Genomic DNA, 21,737 nt, shown 5'->3' on the forward strand with positions numbered 1-21,737 from the left:
GTAATAGATTTTATTTTATAATTTGTTCACAATTGCTTTATTTATAATCTATTTATTTCATTTATACTTAAATTATACTTAAATTCATGTTAATTAACATGAACAAATTTTAAGAAAAAGTGTCTATTATATTACCTAAAACAAAATAAAATAAAAATTATTTTAAAGAACAATAGTAAAATATTTATGTATTTTTTATTGCAAATAAACTATTAATATATTATTTATATTTTTAATTTTTATAAATTTATAAAACTTTATAAATTAATCATGCTATTCTGTTTCGATTTATTTTTCCAAATAAATTTTATTTTTTTACAAATCAGAAATTTTCAAGAAAGATAACTTAATTATCTTATGTTGTTCTATATTAATCTAATAAGTATTTTATAAGCAAAAAAAAATATTTACACTTTATATATTTACATTTAATACATTATGTATATAATATATATAATGTTATAAATAAATTTTTAATAGAATGCTAATTAATAAAAAAAAGTTTATTTTTAAAAAAATTTAAATATTAAAACTTTGTTACAATATTATTAAAAATCAGAAAAATTGCAATTTTTTAATGTGAAAGAGACAAATAAATCAATAATATTCAAAAGATTAATAAAAAAATTAATGGAACTTAATATAAACAATAATTATAAGTAATATACTATTATTTAAATTATAAATAAAATTGAAAGTAATATTATTTCCAATACTTATTTCTCATTTCAAATATTAGATATTTATAACTTACTTATTAAATATATCTTTACTTTTAATTTTAAACAATTGATATTTATATTTGAGTTATTTTTTAAATTATATATTTACTTATTTCTATTATTTTATAAAAATAAAATCATATTTATCTATATTATAATAAAATAAATAATATTTTTATAATTGTCAACATAAGATATATATCAAGTTACATAATACAAATATATTAAAAACGATCAGAATGGCAGATCAAATAAATTTATATTATAAATAGTACTTATTATAAATATTTTCAAAATTAAAATTAAATACAGAATTGAAATATAATTTTATCAATATAAATGTATATTTTTCATTTATAATTAAAATAAAATAATAAATAAAATTATATATTTATCATTACATGAAGAATATTTTAAACTGGATAATACAATTAAATAACAAATTATTCTATAAAAATAAATCATAAAAATACAATAAAATTTTTTGTTTAAAATTTCATCTTTAAGAAATTAAATTTGAAAATTTGTCATATATATATATATATATATTTGAATAATTTTTAAAAAATTTTCTAAATAATTTTTTTTAAATTTGATTTTTTATTGAAAATAAATTTTAAATAAAAAAGTTTTATTTTTTTCTTATATATATATTTCTAATATATATTTTCTTATATATTTATTTATAATATTATCAATATTATAATATTATTTATAATATTATTAATATTATCAATTTATGTTCATTTTCTATGTAATTGTATTATCCATATATAACATATATATAGAATATTAATATATTCATGGCTCAATTATAGGAGAGTTGATTCTAAAGATCAAAACAAATACAAAAATTGATATAAAAAAATGTTGATAAGATTTATTTATTAAATTATAAACAATTTAAATTCATGGAAAAAAAATTTAGATAAATAGAAGAAATAGAGGATGATAGCACTATAATGAAGTCAGAATTATCAAATTTCATTCTATTTCTCTTTCACTTCATTCATTTTGTTTTAATGCAAAATACAATTTATAATTTAATAAAAAAATTTTAACAATCCCAATATTTTTATATATTAATTTTTGTATTTGTTTTCATTTTTAGAATTAACATTCCAAAAAATCTCACATATATATTAATATTCTACATATATGTATATGTATATGTGTATATATATATATATATATATATATATATATATATATATATATATATATATATGTATATATACATGTGTAAATATATTTTCATAATATCTACAAACTTTATATTATCATTATATAAATATTTAAAATATTACATAATCAAAATTTTACTATATAGATATTATAAAGGTAATATACTTGTTATAAATAAATGTAATATAAATGAACATATTTTTTAACTTAAATAATAAATAATATAAACAAGTACTTTCTTAAAATTTAGCTTTAAAATATTTTTATATACATATTTATACTATAAATATTCATAAAATATATATTATTTTCTTTAAATTTTTATTATCTTTTTAAAATTTTTTTGTTATTACATTTTTCATTTGATTAAATATTAACATGTAAATTTAATGAAAAAATTTTTTTTCAGTTTTTAATATTTTTTATAGTTTCATTGCGATTTGTTAATTCTAATATTCTACATTTATATTTTATTTAAATATATACATTTATATCATAATAGTATAAAGTTTTCAAGATTTTTATTTATCTTATGTCTGATAATTTTTCATATATTCTGATAAATTAAGTCTTTTTCTTATATTATTTGTTTCTCTTAAAAAAGTATGTTCAATGCACCATTCATTACCTTCTTTTTTATATCTTGAGAACAAATCTGGATTATTATCAACAAAATTTTTTATCTTCTTTAAATCAATACTTACTTTAAACTCTTTTTTATTCATGTTTCCTGATTTATTTGCATGATTTTCAAGAAATAATACATGTTGAATTAATTTTGTTGAATTATAAGAATCATTTTTCAAGTCTTTTTCTATTATATTATGTATTTCACGTGAATTATCTGTTGTATTATCAAAATTTAAATTTGGAATATTCTGTTTTATATCATTCATTTTTTTATTATAATTATCATTATAATTTATTGTAGCATCAAAATTATTTTCAATGTCAATTAAATTAATATTTTCATTATTTAATCCTTCATTATTATTTTCAATTACTTTAAACATAGATTGTGTGATCTTTTCATTCTCATTATTATTTATAAAAACATTTGAATCATTTATATTTAATTCTGTGTTCATTAATAAATCATCTGTTATATTTTTGCAAGAAATTGTCTCTGGATTTAAATTTTCTTTTGTATCATCTTGATAATTTTTAGATTGTTCATTAAATATATATGTGTTTTTATCTTCAGTATAAGCAGATGAAATATTCTGAAAAATATTTCCAAATTTTAAAGTTTTATTTTGTGTTTTAAAATATTTTTTTGAGGTACAAATATTTTTACGTATGAAATATAATATTCTTTTTTATAATACTTACACATTCCATATTAATATTTACAGAAAATTTATTGTACAAGATCATCTGCATAAAAAAAAATATAATTTTATAGATATTCAATGAAATTCTTAATATATTAATAATAATATAAATTATTAATATATATATTATATTAATTAAAGTATATTTACCTGCAAATTATTTATATTATGTACACGAAATTTAAGATCTCGTAAACGTACATATTCTGGTATTAATTGAGAATAATTATAATCTATGGTTTTATTTCTCTCTTGCCAATATACATCATGAAATTTATTGTTTGATATTCTATAGTTTGTATTAACCCTGCAATTTACAAAGTATTACAATATTTTGTTAATAAATTGATATTACTTAATAAAAATTTTATCCATATGAAATTATAAAAATATAAAATTTAATTTTGATAGAGATTATAAAAATTTAGAAAGAATAATTTATAATACTTACATTTCGACATTATTCTGAGATTTCCATTGTTCTATTTTTTGTGAGTTTTTAGATTTCAAATGATCTAAATTTACAGATTTATCAATGTTTTTGATCCTTATATCATTTGTAAAAACTTTATCTCTCGATTCTCTAATAGAATTAGTACTTACATCTTCATCACACTGTTAGGATTGCAAATGATACATTGAAAAAAAAAATGGAAAATTTATAAACAGAGTTTCCATGATGCAATATCTTACTTCTCTTTAAAATTAATTTTTAAATTGAAATATATGAAAGTAACATAATTCTTAAATAAATTAAATAAATAATACAAAATAGAATATAATTATAAAAAATTATAAAAAAGGAACAATCTAAAATTATAATATATAATAATATAATTATATATAATAATAAATTATATATAATTTTTTTAATAAATGAATATTTTAAATATAAATTATTTAATAATAAATATTTAATAATAATAATAAACACTGAATTTATAAAATATTGCTGGGTTTAGAAAAAGATATTTATTATACATTTTTTTTTTACAAAAAAAAAAAAATACAAAAATATAATTTAAAAAAATATCTTACTTACATTTTTTATATTATTATCAATTTTAATATTTCCAAATTCTTTATTCGCATCATTTGTAATACCTATACATGTATAAGTATTTTCTTCATTTGTTAAATCAGTTTTATTATGTAATAAATTATTTGATATATCAATTTTTGGTAAACATTTTGTATTAGATGTACATACTATATCTTCGTAGACATTACAATTTTTTTTAATCTGAATATGTGATTCTCTATTCTGTATGTTAAAATCATTCATAGAAGTATTATTTTCATTATAATGAATAATTTGCAAATTATTTTTATTAGATGAAACATTTATCAAAGCATTTGTAGAAATGCATGATTTTGATGTCTCTCCTATTACACTGTTACTTTTTTTCAATCTTTTAGGTTCATTTATATATGATATTATTGGATTCATTGTAATTTTGTCACATTTCCTTTTTAAATTTGATTCCAAAATATCATTTTCATATGATATTGAATTTGTATTTTGTGATGTTCGATTTTTTATTTTTTTTTGTTCATCAGATGTTACATTTTCAAATTCTTCGGGTGCCAATGAAACTACATTTGTAATTTTAATATTTGAAACAAAATCACCATAAATATATTCATTTTCATGATTAATTTTATCATCTAAAATATTAGATTTTGTCTTATTTTGAGAATTGAATTTCCTTAAATTATCTGATTCAATTAAATTTAAATTATTCATTTGAAAATTCTTATTATTATTTTGATTTAAATTATTTTGTAATTTTTCTATTTTTGATGAAATAGAATCATATACAATATTATTTTTATTAAATTCAATTTTAACGTCTTTAAATTCAGATATATAATTTTTTTCGTTTTCATTATTCTCAATAAATTTATCATTTAATGTAGTACATTTATTGGCCTGCAAAATATATATAGATTTATGTAAATTTTATTATTTTATAAAATTACTTAATTCATATTTTTAATATTTGTGATTTAAATTTTTATTTAATTGTTGTTTATAAATATTTGCCTCTATAATGTCATTAACATTATCAAGTGTAAGCATATTATTAGCTTGTTCATCCAATTGCAATTTGGAATGTTGAACTGAAAAATTGATATTGTCTTTATTTATCGAACTTGACACATTCGTAAAAATTTCATTACTGCTTGTGGATTGTAAACTATATTGTTCCATATTTGTTAAATTCAACATATTTATGTTTTCGCTGGTTTGTTGTTTATTAATGCTATTGAACATTAAAATATATTTTTATTAGAATATAATAAATTAAATGTAATATATTTAATATTTTATATTTTTTAAATATTAACTTTTGTATTTCTTTATTTGCTTCAAGTTGTTTTAATTTATAAATTCGAGGACCAGGACGTAATTTAATAGTTGACATTTGTAATGTGGACCTTATAAGTGGTGAATTTGATATAAATGGTACAGGTGAATCTTTACCAACAGAAATATCACTGTTTGAATCATCTGTATCAGAAACATTCCTAATAAAATAATTAACATATATATTAATTTTATATTAAATTTATATTATTATTTTAATAATATTTAATAGTTAACTTTAATATTTTAATATTTAATTTAATTTAAAAAAATTAATACATACTCTAATGTATCTTTTATTGAACTTGAACTAGCAGTTTCTTTAGATTTACCTATGTATAAAAATATAAAAAAAAATTTAATAAAAGAAAAATTTATTCTCTGAAAATTAATTAAAAAATCCTTTATTCTTTACCTAGAATAGAAATACACTCTGTACATTCCCAAACAGGATTAGTCCATTTAAGCTGTCCACAAGCCATATGAATTCCTTGTGAACCACAAGTGCGACAAAGTGTTAATTTCCATTTTCTATCAAATTATAATTATAATTATATAAAAAATGAGAAACTAAAAACCAAAATCATATTATACAAAAATAAATATTTTTTTTTTTCTTACGCATTAAAACTTGTATATTTTCTTCCTTTAGGACAAAGACATACAGAAGCATCACATTGATCATGTCTATATAAAAGTTCTTCAAATGCATTAGGTACAAGTTCCCATGAAGCATCTCTAAAAAAAAATGTAAAAGTAATTAAATATTATAATTTAATATTTTATTACAAAATGTATAAGTTTCATTAATTTACTTACTGACTTGGGATAAAAATACCAAATTCTAACATTGCTTTTTGAAATAATTTTTTATCATTACATAAAGGACATTTAAAAAAATATCCAGCACTCATAGCAAGTTGCTAAAACAAATTTTTTTTAATTTTTTTTATTATTAATGTATACTTTTTTATAGTTAAAATTTTAAATACTTAATGAATTATTATTTTACCTGTACACATTTTCTATGAAACCATGCATTTTTTTTACAACATGGAGCCCACATTGTATCAACTCTATCATGAGAATCCACTTCCTCATAACATATATAACATACTATTTCATTCGTTTTTTTTAATTCATGTTTAATTTGAGTATCTATTTTTTGCTTTGGTCTATGATTTATACAATATGATCTAAAATATATTGTAATATATTAAACTTCTTTTTAAAAAATCTAAAATTAAAAAATTAATATAAATATAATATACCTAAATTCACCAAAAAATTGATTTAAGGTACCAGCCCTTAACCCACAAGGATAATGAAATATTTTTTTACATTTTACATTGTAACATCCCAAAGTGGCACCAGATTTTTTACAATATGAACATACCTTAAAATTAAAATATTTTAAATAATTATAAGTTTTTTTTTCTTTGTATATAATTTATTACCAGTCTTTTTCCTCTGCGAATTTCTTTTTGTATATCCGTTTTCAAAAATCCTAAAATACCTTGATCATCTTTTCCTCTTTGTTGCATATTTGATGATAAAAGCTATAAAATATTATATTAAAATATTATATATTATAATAATATTTATTATAATAATAAAAATATCTAAAATATTTATAAAAACTACGTACCAAACAATAATAATGTGTAACAATGTTACCATCTTCATAAAATTTTCCAAATTCCAATTCATTATTTTGTGATGATCTACAGAAGCAGCAAATTTTATGTTTAGATGATTTTTTGTTTTTTTTTGACATGGTATTTGCTACAAAATTTAAGAAAAAAATTTTAGAATATATATAACATATAAAGAAATTTAATATCAAATTTTAAATAATATAACTATTCTAAACAATAAAGAATATGGTACATTTTTAATTTTTAATAAATTCATATAATTACATTATATTTAACAAAATAAATATGTATATATATAATAATAAATATAATAAATATATATGAAATATAAATAAATATAAAATCTAAAATAAATGTTATTTTATCAGATTTAAGAGATATAACAAAATAAATAAAATATATAAATATAATATACCTCTAAATTAGAAATATTACGTGAATTTTATTTCTTATAACATATTTAAAAAACTTATAAGCAATGTATATGTTAGTTTTAAAATCAAAAAACTATGCAGAAATAATATTAATACATAATATAATGTATAATATAAATAATATAATATAAATAAAAACATAACATTTCATTTAAAATAATTAAATAAACATTTTTTTCCACAATATAAATAAAAATATAAGAAAAAATAAGAAATATTTAAATCTCAACAAGTTATTTTTTAATTAAAATAGTTCACTTTTAAAATAATACTGCGTGGAAGAAACTTATGTATAAATATGAATGCATCCACGAAAATATGGCTAACAACAGCAGAAGATTGTTCCTTTACTTCTTTCTATCGCTCACTGAAACATGATAGTATATGTTCTTGTTTATAAACATAATATTTTTAGTCAATATGCATACCTCGTTTTATAAATTTATTGGATCTATCAGAAATAACCAATCAAACTTGCATTCCTTTATTTAATTAATTTTTTATGAATATACTATCTCTAGTGACACATATACTATGTATACTATGTATACTATGTAGCACTATCTCCACTTATTCTTGAAAATTCGAAATGAATATTTTTTTTATAAGAAATTAAATGATGCAAATTAAACGATAGAGTTTTTTACTATATAAATATATAATATAAATAAATATATAATTATGTGATATATATATATATAATTTATTCTCGAGACATTTTTAAAGAATCAATTTTAGAGACCAAATGGATACAAAAATTAGTATATCAAAATGTCAGTTAAGACTTATTTATTAAATTAAATTATAAACAATTTAAGTTTAGATATGAAACAATATTGAGACAAATTAATTTCATTCTATTTCTATTTTTTTCATTTAACACAATTGCTTATAATTTAATAAATAAGTTTTAATCGATATTTTTATATATTTTTATATTTATTTTAACCTTTAAAATTGATCCTCCAAATGTATTCCACGAATATGTTAACAGCTTACATATAACAATATTCAATATATCACGCTATCTGGTGACATAATGAATAATCTTTAGATTCAAATCAATTTTTTGCAAATACTTCAGTATTAGATATATCTTTTTGATTTTATTATTTTTTAATATAATATATATACATATAATAATTAATATGTAATTAAAATAGTAAAAAATATAATTATATATTATTACATGGAGTATTTTAAAACAGATATATGTTTAAAGACAAAAAATTATTCTACAAAGAAAAATCGAAAAAATAAAATAAAATTTTTTATTTGAAATGTACTTGAAAAAATTGAGAAAATCAAATTTAAAATAAATTATTTAAAGTTTATTTTTTTGATAATATTATTAAACAAATTTTACCGAAAATTAGTTATGTATATGTGTAATATATGTAAATTTTCAAACTTGATTTTTTCAAAATTGAAATAAAATTTTTTTATTAAAGATTTAAAATAATTTTTTATCCAATATTACATATTATAAATATTCCATATATCACAAAGATATGAATATATGTTCCATTTGATAAGGTAACAATCATTAGTTTATATTTTTTTTATGTATACAAGAAATATTATAAATAATATTATTCAAATATGTTATTTGAATGAGATCTCTTTTAGCTTGCATTAAACGATATAAAACTGGACAATCTAAAGATTCACATTTTGGTTCATCTAAATAACCAGTACAAGATTGACATATCTAAAAAAAGATATATATTTTTAATAATTTAATTTAGTTTTCAATATCTAGAAAAAATAAAATATATTTTATGTGATACAATTAACATATACATATACCATAGTAAGTTCATGATGAATACGTTCCAACCATCTTAATTTTTCATATAAAATAGTAATTGTCTGATTTGGTTTTGCTATACAATTCATGCAAATATCTTTTTGCGTTTGATTTCCACAAGTAACGCATACAACAGTATTAAAAAACTGCCGAATAGTTAATTTTTGATTATTTGTACATAAATCAATTGTTTTATCAGATGTTTGACGATGGATCATTTCTCTATACCTAAAATTAAAAAAAAATTAGTATTGATGACAAATGATAAAATATAAATAAAATTTAAATATGCTATAAAAATTTATTAAATAATTAACATAAATAGCATAAAAATATGCTATACCATGTATTAACATCAATGTTGATTAAATTTAAACATCGATTAAGAGGTGGTATGATAACTTTTGTTATATAATATATTGAATTTGGATTTAAACCTTCATCTGAAATTACTTCCATTGGTGTTCGCACACATTGAATTAAAGGTTGATTTGGTGCTCCAGCAACTATAACGTATCGAACTCTTTCACCAGTACGAGGTATTGCTCGTGGATCTTTGCGCATCAATCTTCGTGTTAATTCTAAAGCAGGTACACAAGCATTAGTTTTATAACCATTTAAGCCACGAAATTCCTTTGCAAACGTTAAATCTTGAATAGATATTCTTTGACGTAAAATTTTATCAAATTGTCTGGTAACATATAATTTTACCATAGAAAGATCCTTTATATCAAATAAAATTTTTAACGTTTTTTCAAGTATCTGAAAATTATTATTAATTATTAATTATAATATTTATTAATATTTTTTTATTTTTTTCATAATAATTTTATTTTATTTACTTTAGCTACAGCTGGGCAACCATCTCTACGAACAGTTTCAATTCCTTTTGCTAAATATTCAGGATTTGTTTGTTCTGGAGATTCATACATGTAACCACAATATCTTTTTTTAGTCTGAATATAAAAAAAATATTGTAAATTAATATATATAATACTATATAATACTATACAATAATATTAATATATTAATATATTTATAGGATATTTTTGATTTTAAAAATTAAAACAAATATAAAATCTTATATTGGTTAATACTTATAATAAATAAATTATAAATTAGCAATTGTTGTATTAGAAAAAAGCATATAAAGATAGATATAGAAATTTTCTCTATTATACCTCTTTTTTTATATTCGCTTTTTTTAATTTTCAAAACATAAATTTTTATACATTTAATAAATAATTCATATTTTTATATTTTCAATTTTCCAAAGATTTTATAAATATATTAATATATATTTTACATTAATTTAAATTATTAATTATAAATTATTATATTATTATAAATTATTAATTAATTATTTTATATATTAAATATTAAATATTACTTGTAATATTGCTGGTTGCAAAATTTTTTCAAATTTAAGTTTTACAGGAGGAGGATTAACTGCAGTAATACTATCTGCAATTTCAGTTCCAATTATAAATGCATCTTTTCTTGATTTTCCACGTAAAAGAATAAACAAAGAATCTGTGTCACCATAAACAACTTCAGCTCCCCATTTATCTGTAGATTCTACTATTTTAATTGCTCGTTCTAATGTTTCTCTTCCTTTACTAACAACACTATCTCCTATCTAGATTAATAATGATTAATTTTATAAAAAAATATATAGAAAAATTACATATTTTACTTACTTCAATACAAGGCATTCTACCACTAAAATTAGCAGCTGTATAACCATAAGTGACATTTGCAATTAATTTAAGACCTAATTGTTGTGAATAAAGAATACGTTGTAATGTATTATTATCATTTCCATAAAGTTTCATGGAATTTTTAATCATTAATCGAGTATTTAAAATTTCTGAAAGCATACGTGGTAATATTCCCATTCGTATTTCTGGTTTTACAAAAGCTACACCACAAGGTGCAAAATTTATTTTACCCACTAGTTTTTGAGCAGTATTCTTCTTTATCTTTAATGTAGTTGTACCAAATTCATATGGCTCGTATCTAAAATAAATAATTTAATACATTTGTACATTTAAAATTATAATAATAAATAATAATAAATAATAAATAATAAATATAAAAATATTAATATTATACTTACTGACCAATATGCTCTATACGACCTAAACATGTAGAAAAACAATAGTTATAAGCTATAATAATACTCGGATATAAACTTTGAAAATCCAGGACAACTAATGGATCAGTATAGAATGCAGACTGTGGTTCCATAATAAGCGGTAAAGATTCAGGTGCACGCATTCGTGCTCTTTGTTGTATAGAAGGTGAAACTGGAATATAATTTAAAGGTTTTGCAAGTCTCAACATCATTGACTCAACTCGAAATTGAGAACCTCTAGAAAAGACTTCATAAAATTGTATTCCAAAAAGTCGTGCATGTTCACATGTTTGACCTAAAATACAATGACAAATTATAAAATTGCAAAATAAATAATAAAATAAAATGTTAAAATAATAAATAATACAAACCAATAATATCGAGATGAATTAATATTCTCAGAGTACCTACAACTCTTATGATATAATGAGTAATGACTCTCCATTGCATAGTCATATTTTCATGATTCCACCATTCAGTTAACATTTGAAAGGTAGGACATGAAATTCTTTCATGCATGACATTATACATAACATTTTCAAATGTATAATTTAATAATGCTATTTCATGTCGCATTACTCTCCAAACATCAAAAATAATTCGACCTGGTATTTGTGTATCACTGAAATTATCTTTATCAAATGATTGTCCTTTAGATATTGGAAATGCATTTGAAATCCTTGAAATTTGCGACATAAAATTATTCAAACCAATATGAGAAGCTCTGTGAAAGATATATCCCCATGAAAGAAATTCTATCTCCCAACCAATTAAAATATCTGGATCACAATGTCTAATTAATATTATAAGACTATTTAATAAATCTTCTTCACTTGATACATAAGATGTAGTACATGTATTACTAGAATATATATTTTTTACTTTTGAATTTTTTATAGATGAATTTAAAAGAATAACGCCTAAAATAATATTATAATTGTAATTGGGCTTATAATTATTTGAAAAAAATAATTAAAAATAAATAATATAGAATACTAATTTATACCATGTTCTATTTGATCAATTTTTGAAGATAATGGAACATCATTATAAATAGCATAAAATATTGCTTCAATTGAATCATGATTTGGATCAGGAAGAAATTTACCACGTGTAATAACATGTATTTCTATTGCTAATATTGTTAAATATTGATGCTGTAATAATTTAAAGAAAAAAATTTTAATATTTAATATGATATTACTTTTGAAATTTTAATGTAAAATAATCACCATATTTAAACTTCTAGCAGTTTGATGATTTTCTTTTTCTGCATTATTACTATATTCTTTCAAATTATATTCAATTTGTCCATATGAAATGCCTAAATATCTCGTATCATTCATATATAATAATGGATTTTCAAGCATTTCTTGTAAGGAAGGATTAAAAGTATTATTAGATTCACTTGAATTCTCTAAATTATTAGAACATTGTGAATGATATTTCATATTTTCATTAAAAGTTTTTTTAATGTTATTTTCTTTTAGAATATCAATATAATCATTTATTTCTTTATGCTTATTTTTTTTTGATAAATATTTTTTGGCTTTTAACCAAGTTTTAACATTTCTTGATGTCGGTGGATGAATAAGGGGATGAATTATTAATGAATTATATCCAGCTAAAATTCTCTTTATGTCACAAGATTTTATACTTGAACCAGAAGGATAAAATTCATTTATTTTTACTCGTCGCCAGAGTTTAATCCCTGTAACTTTGTCTAAATTACATTTAAATGGAATTACATTGTAAATATTACTATTACTTAAATTACTTTCTTTTTCTCTGTACTTCATCAAATCAATTTTATTACTAAAGAATAATGTATTGCTTTTTAATTCTAAAATATCATACATTTTCATAGAATTTATAATCTTTTCTCTGCTTGGTGGATTAAATTTAGTAGTAATGATAATTAATCTAGTTTTTATATCACTTGTATTATCATGTAATATAATATTTGAAATATCTAATTTCCCTTCTAATTTTTTATTAAGATATTGAGTATATGTCATATTACAATCATCTTCATCTTCATCTGTATTTTTATTTATCAATGATATTTTATTTGAAATATTATCTATATTTAAATTTACATTATTTTTCGATGTACTTGGAAAATTAAATTCATAATTCATTTTTTCATTATTTTTTGTATATAACTTAGAATGTTCGGGATGATTTATTACTGAAATATTAGTAAGATCAATATCATTAATCATTTTTTCTGTTAAAGATAAATTTTCGGAATTCATATCATTCTTTACGATATTTTTTTCATTAATATCTTTTTCATTAATATTTACAAAACTTAATCTTTTACGAACTGCTTTGTTATTTTTAGTAATAAATTCTTTTTTAAATTTTGTTGTTGATGCTCTATCTTTTTTTTCAATTAATTCTTCATACATATTGCTAATATGAAAAATTAAAATTTAAATATTATATATACATATTATACATATATGTGTATATATATAATTTATTAAAAATATTTATATATATTTATGATATTTACCTATCTTTAAAAATAATTGTTTTATTAATATTTAAAGCTTCATTATGTGTAAAGAATGCTAAAAAGAATGAAATATAAAAAGTTAAATATATAAAAAAAAAATTTATAATAATATATTACCTTGATTTGACTCTGAAGTAATATTTATTTTTTCATGAAATAGATTCATTCTTAGTTGTTGATTATTTTGTTTCAAAGTATTATAAGTAGATTTTAAATTACAAAATTCGTTATTTTTAATATTTTTATCTATTTTTGGAGATATTATTTTTATATTAAGTGGAGAATATTTTTTTGAAACAGAGCATGGACTGTGTACAGTTTTTATTTTTGTTGGAGTACAATGTGATTCATTTTGTAAATTACATCGTTTATGTGTAGATTGCAAATTAGAATCTTCCAATTTAAATTTTCGTTTTTTTGCTGAAATATTATCAATAGTTTTGTCACTTTTAGATTTTATAGATGATTTATAAACACAAATACGTTTTTCCTCTCTATTAATAGTAATATTATTATCTGATTCAGAATCACTACAACTATCAATTGTATTACCATCAAATGCTGGTATATTTAATTTATTTAAAATACTATCCATAGTATGATATGATTCATGACTAATTGAATTAGGTTTTTTCTCAAAATTTATTGGGTTCTTTAAATGTTTATATAATGTTAATTTATATTCAAATATTTCATCAATATCATAAACATCTAAATCTTGATGATCTAATTTATATATATTTAAATCTTTGTAACAGAATAACTTTTTTTCAGTTTGCATTAATTTTCTATGTTTACTTTCAAATTCATTTATATTTTTATTAAAATGCAATATAAATTTCTTCGATTTTGTACATACTTTTCTTTCTTTTTTCATTCTATTTTTAATAAATTTCGATGATAATTGTTTTTTATTTTTTAAAATCAAATCACTTGAACCATCATACTGAGGAAGATCTGTTGAAATAGTTTTTTCAATATTATATTCAGTTATGTAATCTGTTTTCTTATCTTCGGTCTTAGTTTCAAATTCAATAGTTGAATTCCATGAATCAATATTTAAATCTAAACTTGTAATATTCAAATTTTCAATCTCATCATCTTCATTATCATCCTTAATTTCGTTGCTTAACATAGAAAATTGAGAACCTAACATACTATCATTATCTATAATTTTTTCTTCTTCATTTTCTTCTATTAAATTATTTAATATTTCAAGCAAATACATATCTTCTGAATCCACTAAAAGATAATTTTTGTGTTCAATAATTTAAGAAAAAAAAATTAAAATTTGAAAGAAAAATATATTTATTATATAGTATTATTACTTACAAATACTATTTTCTATTGTTTTATCTTGAGATAAACTTTCTCTTATTTCAGATTTTTTAAGTTTTAATAAATCATTATTTAAAAGTATTTCATTTTTATTTTCCTTATTTAATACTAATGATTTAAAATGATTAGGAACATATGAAGCACTAAATGAATTATCTTCATTTTCTAATTCTAAAGGATAACTATGTTCTTTTGATATTATTGATATTATATCATCACTGATCTAAAAGCATGAATAAATTAAATTATGTTTTTTCTATATGGAAATTTTTGGAATAACTTCATACCTCTGATATAGATTGTAATCTTTTTATAAATCTTTCTTCTTGATAAATATCATTTTCTGTTACATTATAAATTCTCTCATTAGTATTGGAATATAAAAATTGTGATTCAATATTCTGTAATCCTTTTGCTTCTCTTCTATATTTTTCTTCATTCCAAATGGCTGCAAGACCAGGATTTAAATCAAAATCATTCTGAATTTCTTGTTTATTCAATATTTCACTTGCTTGTGCATCTACTTCTAATTTACAAGTAGTTTGTTTTAAAACAGATGAAGGAAGATATTTTTGTGAATCAAATGAATTTAATGAATTTTCATTTTGAGAATTTTCTTTCATATGTGTGTATTGTCTAAATTTAACATCTTTCAAGTTTATTAAACTCATACCATAAAGATTATAATCAATCATAAATTGTAAAATAAAAGGTATATGTGCTTCATGTGGTTGTAAAGTTTGATTAAGTACCATACCATTCTGGAACAAAATAGAATATTTGACACTAATTCTGCATTATTTAATAAAAAGAAAAAAATAATTATAAATATAAATATTATATACTTGCAATAAATCAGCTGCTCGTTTAATTATAGCTGGATTATAAAAATAAATTTTAAAAAATAAATGTTTCTTCTCATGATATCCATAAAGAGGACTAAAATATTTTAGTTATTGTAAGTATTATAATAAATATTTTAGTTCATTATATTTAATAATATATATTAATATACTTATAATTAATATTTACAATATTTAATATTCTTACATTCCATAAACTTGTTGAATTTTATAAACATGTTGAATATTAGACATTGCAGATCCCAAAGATATATTTATTGCAGAATCTATTCCTGCTGCTAATTTATACATAAAGCTATCAACATTGTTATTTATTGTACATGGTATATATATATATGGAAATACTCCATGTACATGTAAACATGTTTTTATTCCTTAACATAATTAATAAATAATTAACATCAAATGTCAAAATTAGAAAAACAAATAATTAAATATTAAATAATTAAATAATTAAATATATAAATTATGATATACCAGATAAAGTAGATCCAAAGATTCTAATAATTGGGACTTGTCTAATTTCATTTCCTCGAAAATCTGAAAATGTTACATCTAATTCTGATAGTGGAGTTGATTGATAACTATCCAAAACTACTAAATTAATTGAAAACATTTTTGATATCTATAAATAAAATAATATATTTAACGTGTTTTTTATTGTTTAAACAAATAAATTAATTATTTAAATAATTACCTGAATAATTATAAAACACACATAGAAAATATTTGTATAATAAGTGGAAGCACTTCTATTGAATATTTATATAAAATTTTTTTTAATAATGTTTTAATCAATTATTTATATTGATTCAGACAATGATAAATATAAAATTCTAGGTTATGCTTATAATTTTTTTTTATTAACATCAAATGTCAAAATTAGAATTCCAAATTTGCAATTTTTTTTTGAAAATATTTTATAAATATCATATTATTATTATTTTTAAATGTTAAATTTTTAACATTGTTTCTAAAAAATAATTTTCAAATTCACATACAACTGATATCTTTTCTAATATGTTACAAATAATACAGTCATATATACTGTTTATTTAAATCAAAAAATAAATAAATCTTAATTTTATAAAATAAAATTTATAATAAAAATTAAAATTTATACTTTTTGTCACATATTTTTATTTTATATTACAATTTAAATTTTATAAATGCATTTTTATTTAAACATATATAGTTAGCAAAATAAATTGTATATACATTAGATATAAATAGATATAAATATAATAGATATATATATATAATAGACATTTGAAATATTTAATTTCAATTTTAATTGTAGTGAATGAAAATAGAATATGTTTTTTTTACTGAATAATGTTCTCATAATATCATTTAAAAAATATTATATTTTATAAGATCAACATTGTACAAAATAACATTTTACTTTCATATATATATATGATATATATAATATGATATTGATACGTCAAGTTAAAAATCACTTGTGTGTGCGCATTTTGTGATACATTCATAGGCCAATAAAGTTATAATAATGAAACATTAAATTATAATAATGAAATTCTTCAAATTTTATTAATTAATATAATAATTCTCATTTAATTTTTATATAAAATGAATATCAAAATATCAAAATATCAAAATGAATATATTTTTTATATATATAAAAAATAAGACAATGATGATCTGAATTAAATTAAATTGAATTAAATGTATATTGAATATTCATAATATAAATGATATTACAATATATTAATTTAAACATTAAAATTTGAATATTTAATGAAAAAAATTAAAATAATTTGTTTTATTTTAAACATGCAAGTTTAAAAAATGGTACAGTAACTTCTTTCACGAAAGGGATTTGATTTTTGTGATGAAAAACCAACCAAAAGATAATCTTCCTGTTCGTGTTCTGTGATATATTTCATGATATCTTCGACAGCTTTGCTAACCGTAATTCGTTTTAAAGCAGCTTCACGTCGTAGCTGCTCCGTGATTTGTCGTTGTTGTTGTAAATTCGTAGTCACCATATCCATAACAGATAAAGGCAACAAAATTTTTTATGAAATACTAAAATATACAAAAATATATTTTAAATTTCTTTTGATTATTTATTTATAATTTCTATAAAATTTAATTTACCAATTTTTAATAATAAATTCCAAAAATATGGAACACTTGACGATACTTAAATTATTATTATACTTTTACTACAAACCACTAAATTTTATCAGTTTTATATTTCAAGCCTATCCCTTAAGGTTCATTTTCATAAAGATTAATTTTAATAATCAGAACTATTACAATAATATAAAATTTACATAAATATTTTTTTAAATTTAAATAAATAATGATTTTTTTATTATTCTATTAAATATTTAAAAATTAATAAAAGATATTATAAAAACTTTTATAATTTTAAGATTAGAATTATTAAAGAGCGATGTCGCTGTAATCGCAATTATGGAAAAACATCTAGATTGTTCATTATTTTTGACTTAAAAGTTGCCTATTAATCTTAAAATACACACGAGGTATAAAAATCTGATTTTTAAAAAAATCATGGCTTTTCATGTACCAAAGGCACCGGGCATGGCCCAAATGCTTAAAGAAGGAGCTCGTGTAAGCACAAAATGTTTTTTGAATATTTATTTATATATTATAAGCTAAATTATGATTAAAAAATATTTGTCAAATGAAATATGACACAAACATCAAACATTATCTTTTATGAATGGATATTTAACATATATTTTTTATACTCTGTTTAAAATCAAAAAAAAAATTTTTAAATTCTTTTTATTTTTATTTTACCAATATTTTTTTATAATTAAATTAATATTATCTATACATATATAATAAAATTTTACAAATTACAAATTATTAATATTAATAGATTTCTTTATACGATAGTAATAATTTTATTAATAATTAATTAAAAAAAATTATTAATTAAAAAAAATATGAGGTATTCAATATTATTTAATATAAAATTAGAGAATTGTCATTATAAATGAAAAAACTATAATTTAAGATATGTTACTCATCAACAATTTATATCATTAGTTGTAAAATTATATTTAATAAATTTTAATTTTTAATTACATGTAGTTTTTAGATAAGTAATAAACTTATAAGAAAAATTATAAAACATACAATTATTTTAATATTATTTATATTATTTTAATATTATTTTATAATTAATAAAAAATAATATATGAATTAAAATATATTTTATATATTCAATAATATGTTAATTATTGATAATATAATTTTATAATATGTAATATTATTTTCTCTTTCAGTATTTCTCAGGTTTAGAAGAAGCAGTATATGGAAATATATCAGCATGTAAACAATTTGCACAAACTGTTAGGACTGCTTATGGCCCAAATGGCATGAATAAAATGATAATTAATCATATTGAAAAATTGTTTATCACTAATGATGCTGCTACAATTATTAATGAATTAGAAGTTGAACATCCAGCTGCTAAATTAATAGTTCTTGCATCAAAAATGCAAGAAGCAGAAGTTGGTGATGGCACTAATTTTGTAATAATTTTTGCTGGTGCACTTCTTGAAGCTGCAGAAGAATTACTTCGTTTGGTAAAATTTTTAAAATAATTAATATTATTTGATTAATTATAATCATAAATTAGAAATATATAAATAATAAACATTTTTTTATATCAATATTTTTATATTAGGGAATTACTACGTCTGAAATAGTTGAAGGATATGAAGCTTCGTTAGAGAAAGTTTTACAAATATTACCAACATTAGTTTGTTATGAAATAAAAGATTATAAAGATGAAAAACAAATAAAAATGGGAATTAAAACAGCTATTATGAGTAAACAATATGGAAATGAAGAACCACTTACTTCTCTTGTTGCACAAGCTTGTATTTCTATTTTACCAAAAAAGAGTACTTTTAATGTAGATAATGTACGTGTTTGTAAAATACTTGGTAGTGGTATATCCAGTTCTGAAGTTGTACAAGGAATGGTATTTAAAAGACAAGTTGAAGGAGATGTTACAAGAAAAGATAATAGCAAAATTGTTGTCTATACTTGTGCTGTAGATATCATACAAACTGAAACAAAAGGAACAGTATTAATAAAGACAGCAGATGAATTAATGAAATTCTCTAGAGGAGAGGAATCTTTATTAGAATCTCAAATAAAAGCAATTGCTGATAGTGGAGCTAGTGTGATTGTTTCAGGAGGAAAGTTTGGAGATATGGCTTTACATTATATGAATAAATATAATTTAATGGCTGTTCGTATACCTAGCAAGTTTGATATTAGGAGATTATGTAAAACTGTTGGTGCTACTGCACTTTCAAAACTAGTTAAGAAAAATAATTTTATTTTTTAATCATTTATTTTTTAATATATTATAAAGATCTAATTAATTATTTTTGTTTTTAGGCTCCACCATCTAAGGAAGAACTGGGATATGCAGATTCAGTATATATTGATGAAGTTGGTGATACTATAGTAGTAAAGTTTGCAATAAGTGGTAAAGATAGTCGTGTTAGCACTATAATCGTTCGAGGATCTACAGAAAATTATATGGATGATATTGAACGAGCTATCGATGATGGAGTTAATACATTTAAAGGAATAACAAGAGATGGAAGATTTGTTCCTGGAGCGGGTGCTACAGAAATTGAACTTGCTTCACAGCTTAGTACTTATGCAGATACTTTACCAGGCTTAGAACAATATGCAGTACGCAGATTTGCAACAGCTCTAGAAGTTTTTCCAAAAACCTTAGCAGAAAATAGTGGAAGTTATGCTTCAGAACTTTTATCCAAACTTTATTCTGCACATAAAGAAGGCAAAAAAAATTATGGTTTTAACATTGATGTACGCATTTATTTAAATTTTTTATTAAACTTCATAATTAATTTGTAATAAAATATATTTTTTTATAGCAAAAAGGAGGTCTTATCGATACAGTTGAAAGTGGGATTTTAGATTTATTCTTAACAAAACAATGGGGTTTAAAATATGCTGTTGGTGTTGCATGCACTGTACTTAAAGTCAATCAAATTATTATGGCAAAACGTGCAGGAGGACCAAAAGTACCAGGTGGTGGTATTCGTGATGACGACGAGTAATATATAAAACATTTCATATATACAAATTTCAATGTATACATATAAAACATTTAATTACTCACTAATTCTTATATTTATTTTGTAATGTTACATTAAATTGGCTTTACATTAAACTTCATGTTAAACAAAAATATTTGTAAAGAAAACATTAATACATTTATTCACACTTTTTTTAATGAAAAAAACATACATAAAAATTAAAATGTTTTATATTTTCCTTCAAACTAGTTATATACAAATTAAATATATT

The 21,737-nt window shown here is 19.6% G+C and overlaps 4 protein-coding genes across 4 annotated transcripts; 1 reads left to right on the forward strand and 3 right to left on the reverse strand.

Moving 5' to 3' along the window:
• Window positions 1-109: 109 nt before the first annotated feature.
• LOC551374 (uncharacterized protein PF11_0213) lies at window positions 110-7,404 on the reverse strand (the record flags this gene model as incomplete). The annotated part of the gene is made up of 16 exons (XM_026445910.1): window positions 110-135; window positions 2,791-3,130; window positions 3,240-3,284; window positions 3,392-3,548; window positions 3,693-3,856; window positions 4,284-5,174; window positions 5,289-5,508; window positions 5,594-5,773; window positions 5,896-5,944; window positions 6,028-6,143; window positions 6,234-6,350; window positions 6,432-6,535; window positions 6,625-6,808; window positions 6,884-7,008; window positions 7,070-7,171; window positions 7,261-7,404. Coding segments are annotated over 16 exons (2,964 nt in total), but the record flags the coding sequence as incomplete, so codon positions are not given.
• Window positions 7,405-9,236: 1,832 nt separating this feature from the next.
• Window positions 9,237-17,127, reverse strand: LOC100578071 (DNA polymerase zeta catalytic subunit). The gene is made up of 18 exons (XM_026445708.1): window positions 17,074-17,127; window positions 16,854-17,001; window positions 16,564-16,750; window positions 16,359-16,452; window positions 15,801-16,274; window positions 15,508-15,736; window positions 14,293-15,417; window positions 14,173-14,230; window positions 12,884-14,069; window positions 12,658-12,808; window positions 12,023-12,571; window positions 11,634-11,946; window positions 11,215-11,533; window positions 10,905-11,153; window positions 10,357-10,470; window positions 9,858-10,276; window positions 9,514-9,742; window positions 9,237-9,415 (listed from the first exon to the last, which is right to left on the reverse strand). Exons 2-18 carry the CDS (start codon window positions 16,990-16,992, stop codon window positions 9,251-9,253), a joined length of 6,000 nt encoding a protein of 1,999 aa, XP_026301493.1. The 5' UTR covers window positions 16,993-17,001; window positions 17,074-17,127; the 3' UTR covers window positions 9,237-9,250.
• A 980-nt stretch (window positions 17,128-18,107) lies between these two features.
• Window positions 18,108-18,428, reverse strand: LOC725883 (guanine nucleotide-binding protein subunit gamma-1). Its single transcript, XM_006561377.3, has one exon. It carries the CDS (start codon window positions 18,392-18,394, stop codon window positions 18,182-18,184), a length of 213 nt encoding a protein of 70 aa, XP_006561440.1. The 5' UTR covers window positions 18,395-18,428; the 3' UTR covers window positions 18,108-18,181.
• Window positions 18,429-18,833: 405 nt separating this feature from the next.
• LOC551436 (T-complex protein 1 subunit theta) lies at window positions 18,834-21,647 on the forward strand. The gene is made up of 5 exons (XM_623829.6): window positions 18,834-18,980; window positions 19,664-19,966; window positions 20,068-20,712; window positions 20,793-21,233; window positions 21,302-21,647. The coding sequence occupies exons 1-5, from the start codon at window positions 18,921-18,923 to the stop codon at window positions 21,485-21,487; spliced, it is 1,635 nt and encodes a 544-aa protein (XP_623832.1). The 5' UTR covers window positions 18,834-18,920; the 3' UTR covers window positions 21,488-21,647.
• Window positions 21,648-21,737: the final 90 nt, after the last annotated feature.

Source organism: Apis mellifera, linkage group LG16 (assembly GCF_003254395.2).
Source record: "Apis mellifera strain DH4 linkage group LG16, Amel_HAv3.1, whole genome shotgun sequence".
Lineage (NCBI taxonomy): Eukaryota > Metazoa > Arthropoda > Insecta > Hymenoptera > Apidae > Apis > Apis mellifera.

Coding starts and splice junctions, on each gene's coding strand:
- LOC100578071 (XM_026445708.1), bottom strand. CDS start 16,992: ATGTTTTCAATTAATTTAGTAGTTTTGGATAGTTATCAATCAACTCCA. Junction 10,471..10,904: donor TGCAACCAGCAATATTACAA/GTAATATTTAAT, acceptor TTTTATATTCAG/ACTAAAAAAAGATATTGTGG. Junction 9,743..9,857: donor AACATTGATGTTAATACATG/GTATAGCATATT, acceptor TTTTAATTTTAG/GTATAGAGAAATGATCCATC.
- LOC725883 (XM_006561377.3), bottom strand. CDS start 18,394: ATGGATATGGTGACTACGAATTTACAACAACAACGACAAATCACGGAG.
- LOC551436 (XM_623829.6), top strand. CDS start 18,921: ATGGCTTTTCATGTACCAAAGGCACCGGGCATGGCCCAAATGCTTAAA. Junction 18,981..19,663: donor TGCTTAAAGAAGGAGCTCGT/GTAAGCACAAAA, acceptor TTTCTCTTTCAG/TATTTCTCAGGTTTAGAAGA. Junction 21,234..21,301: donor ATTATGGTTTTAACATTGAT/GTACGCATTTAT, acceptor ATTTTTTTATAG/CAAAAAGGAGGTCTTATCGA.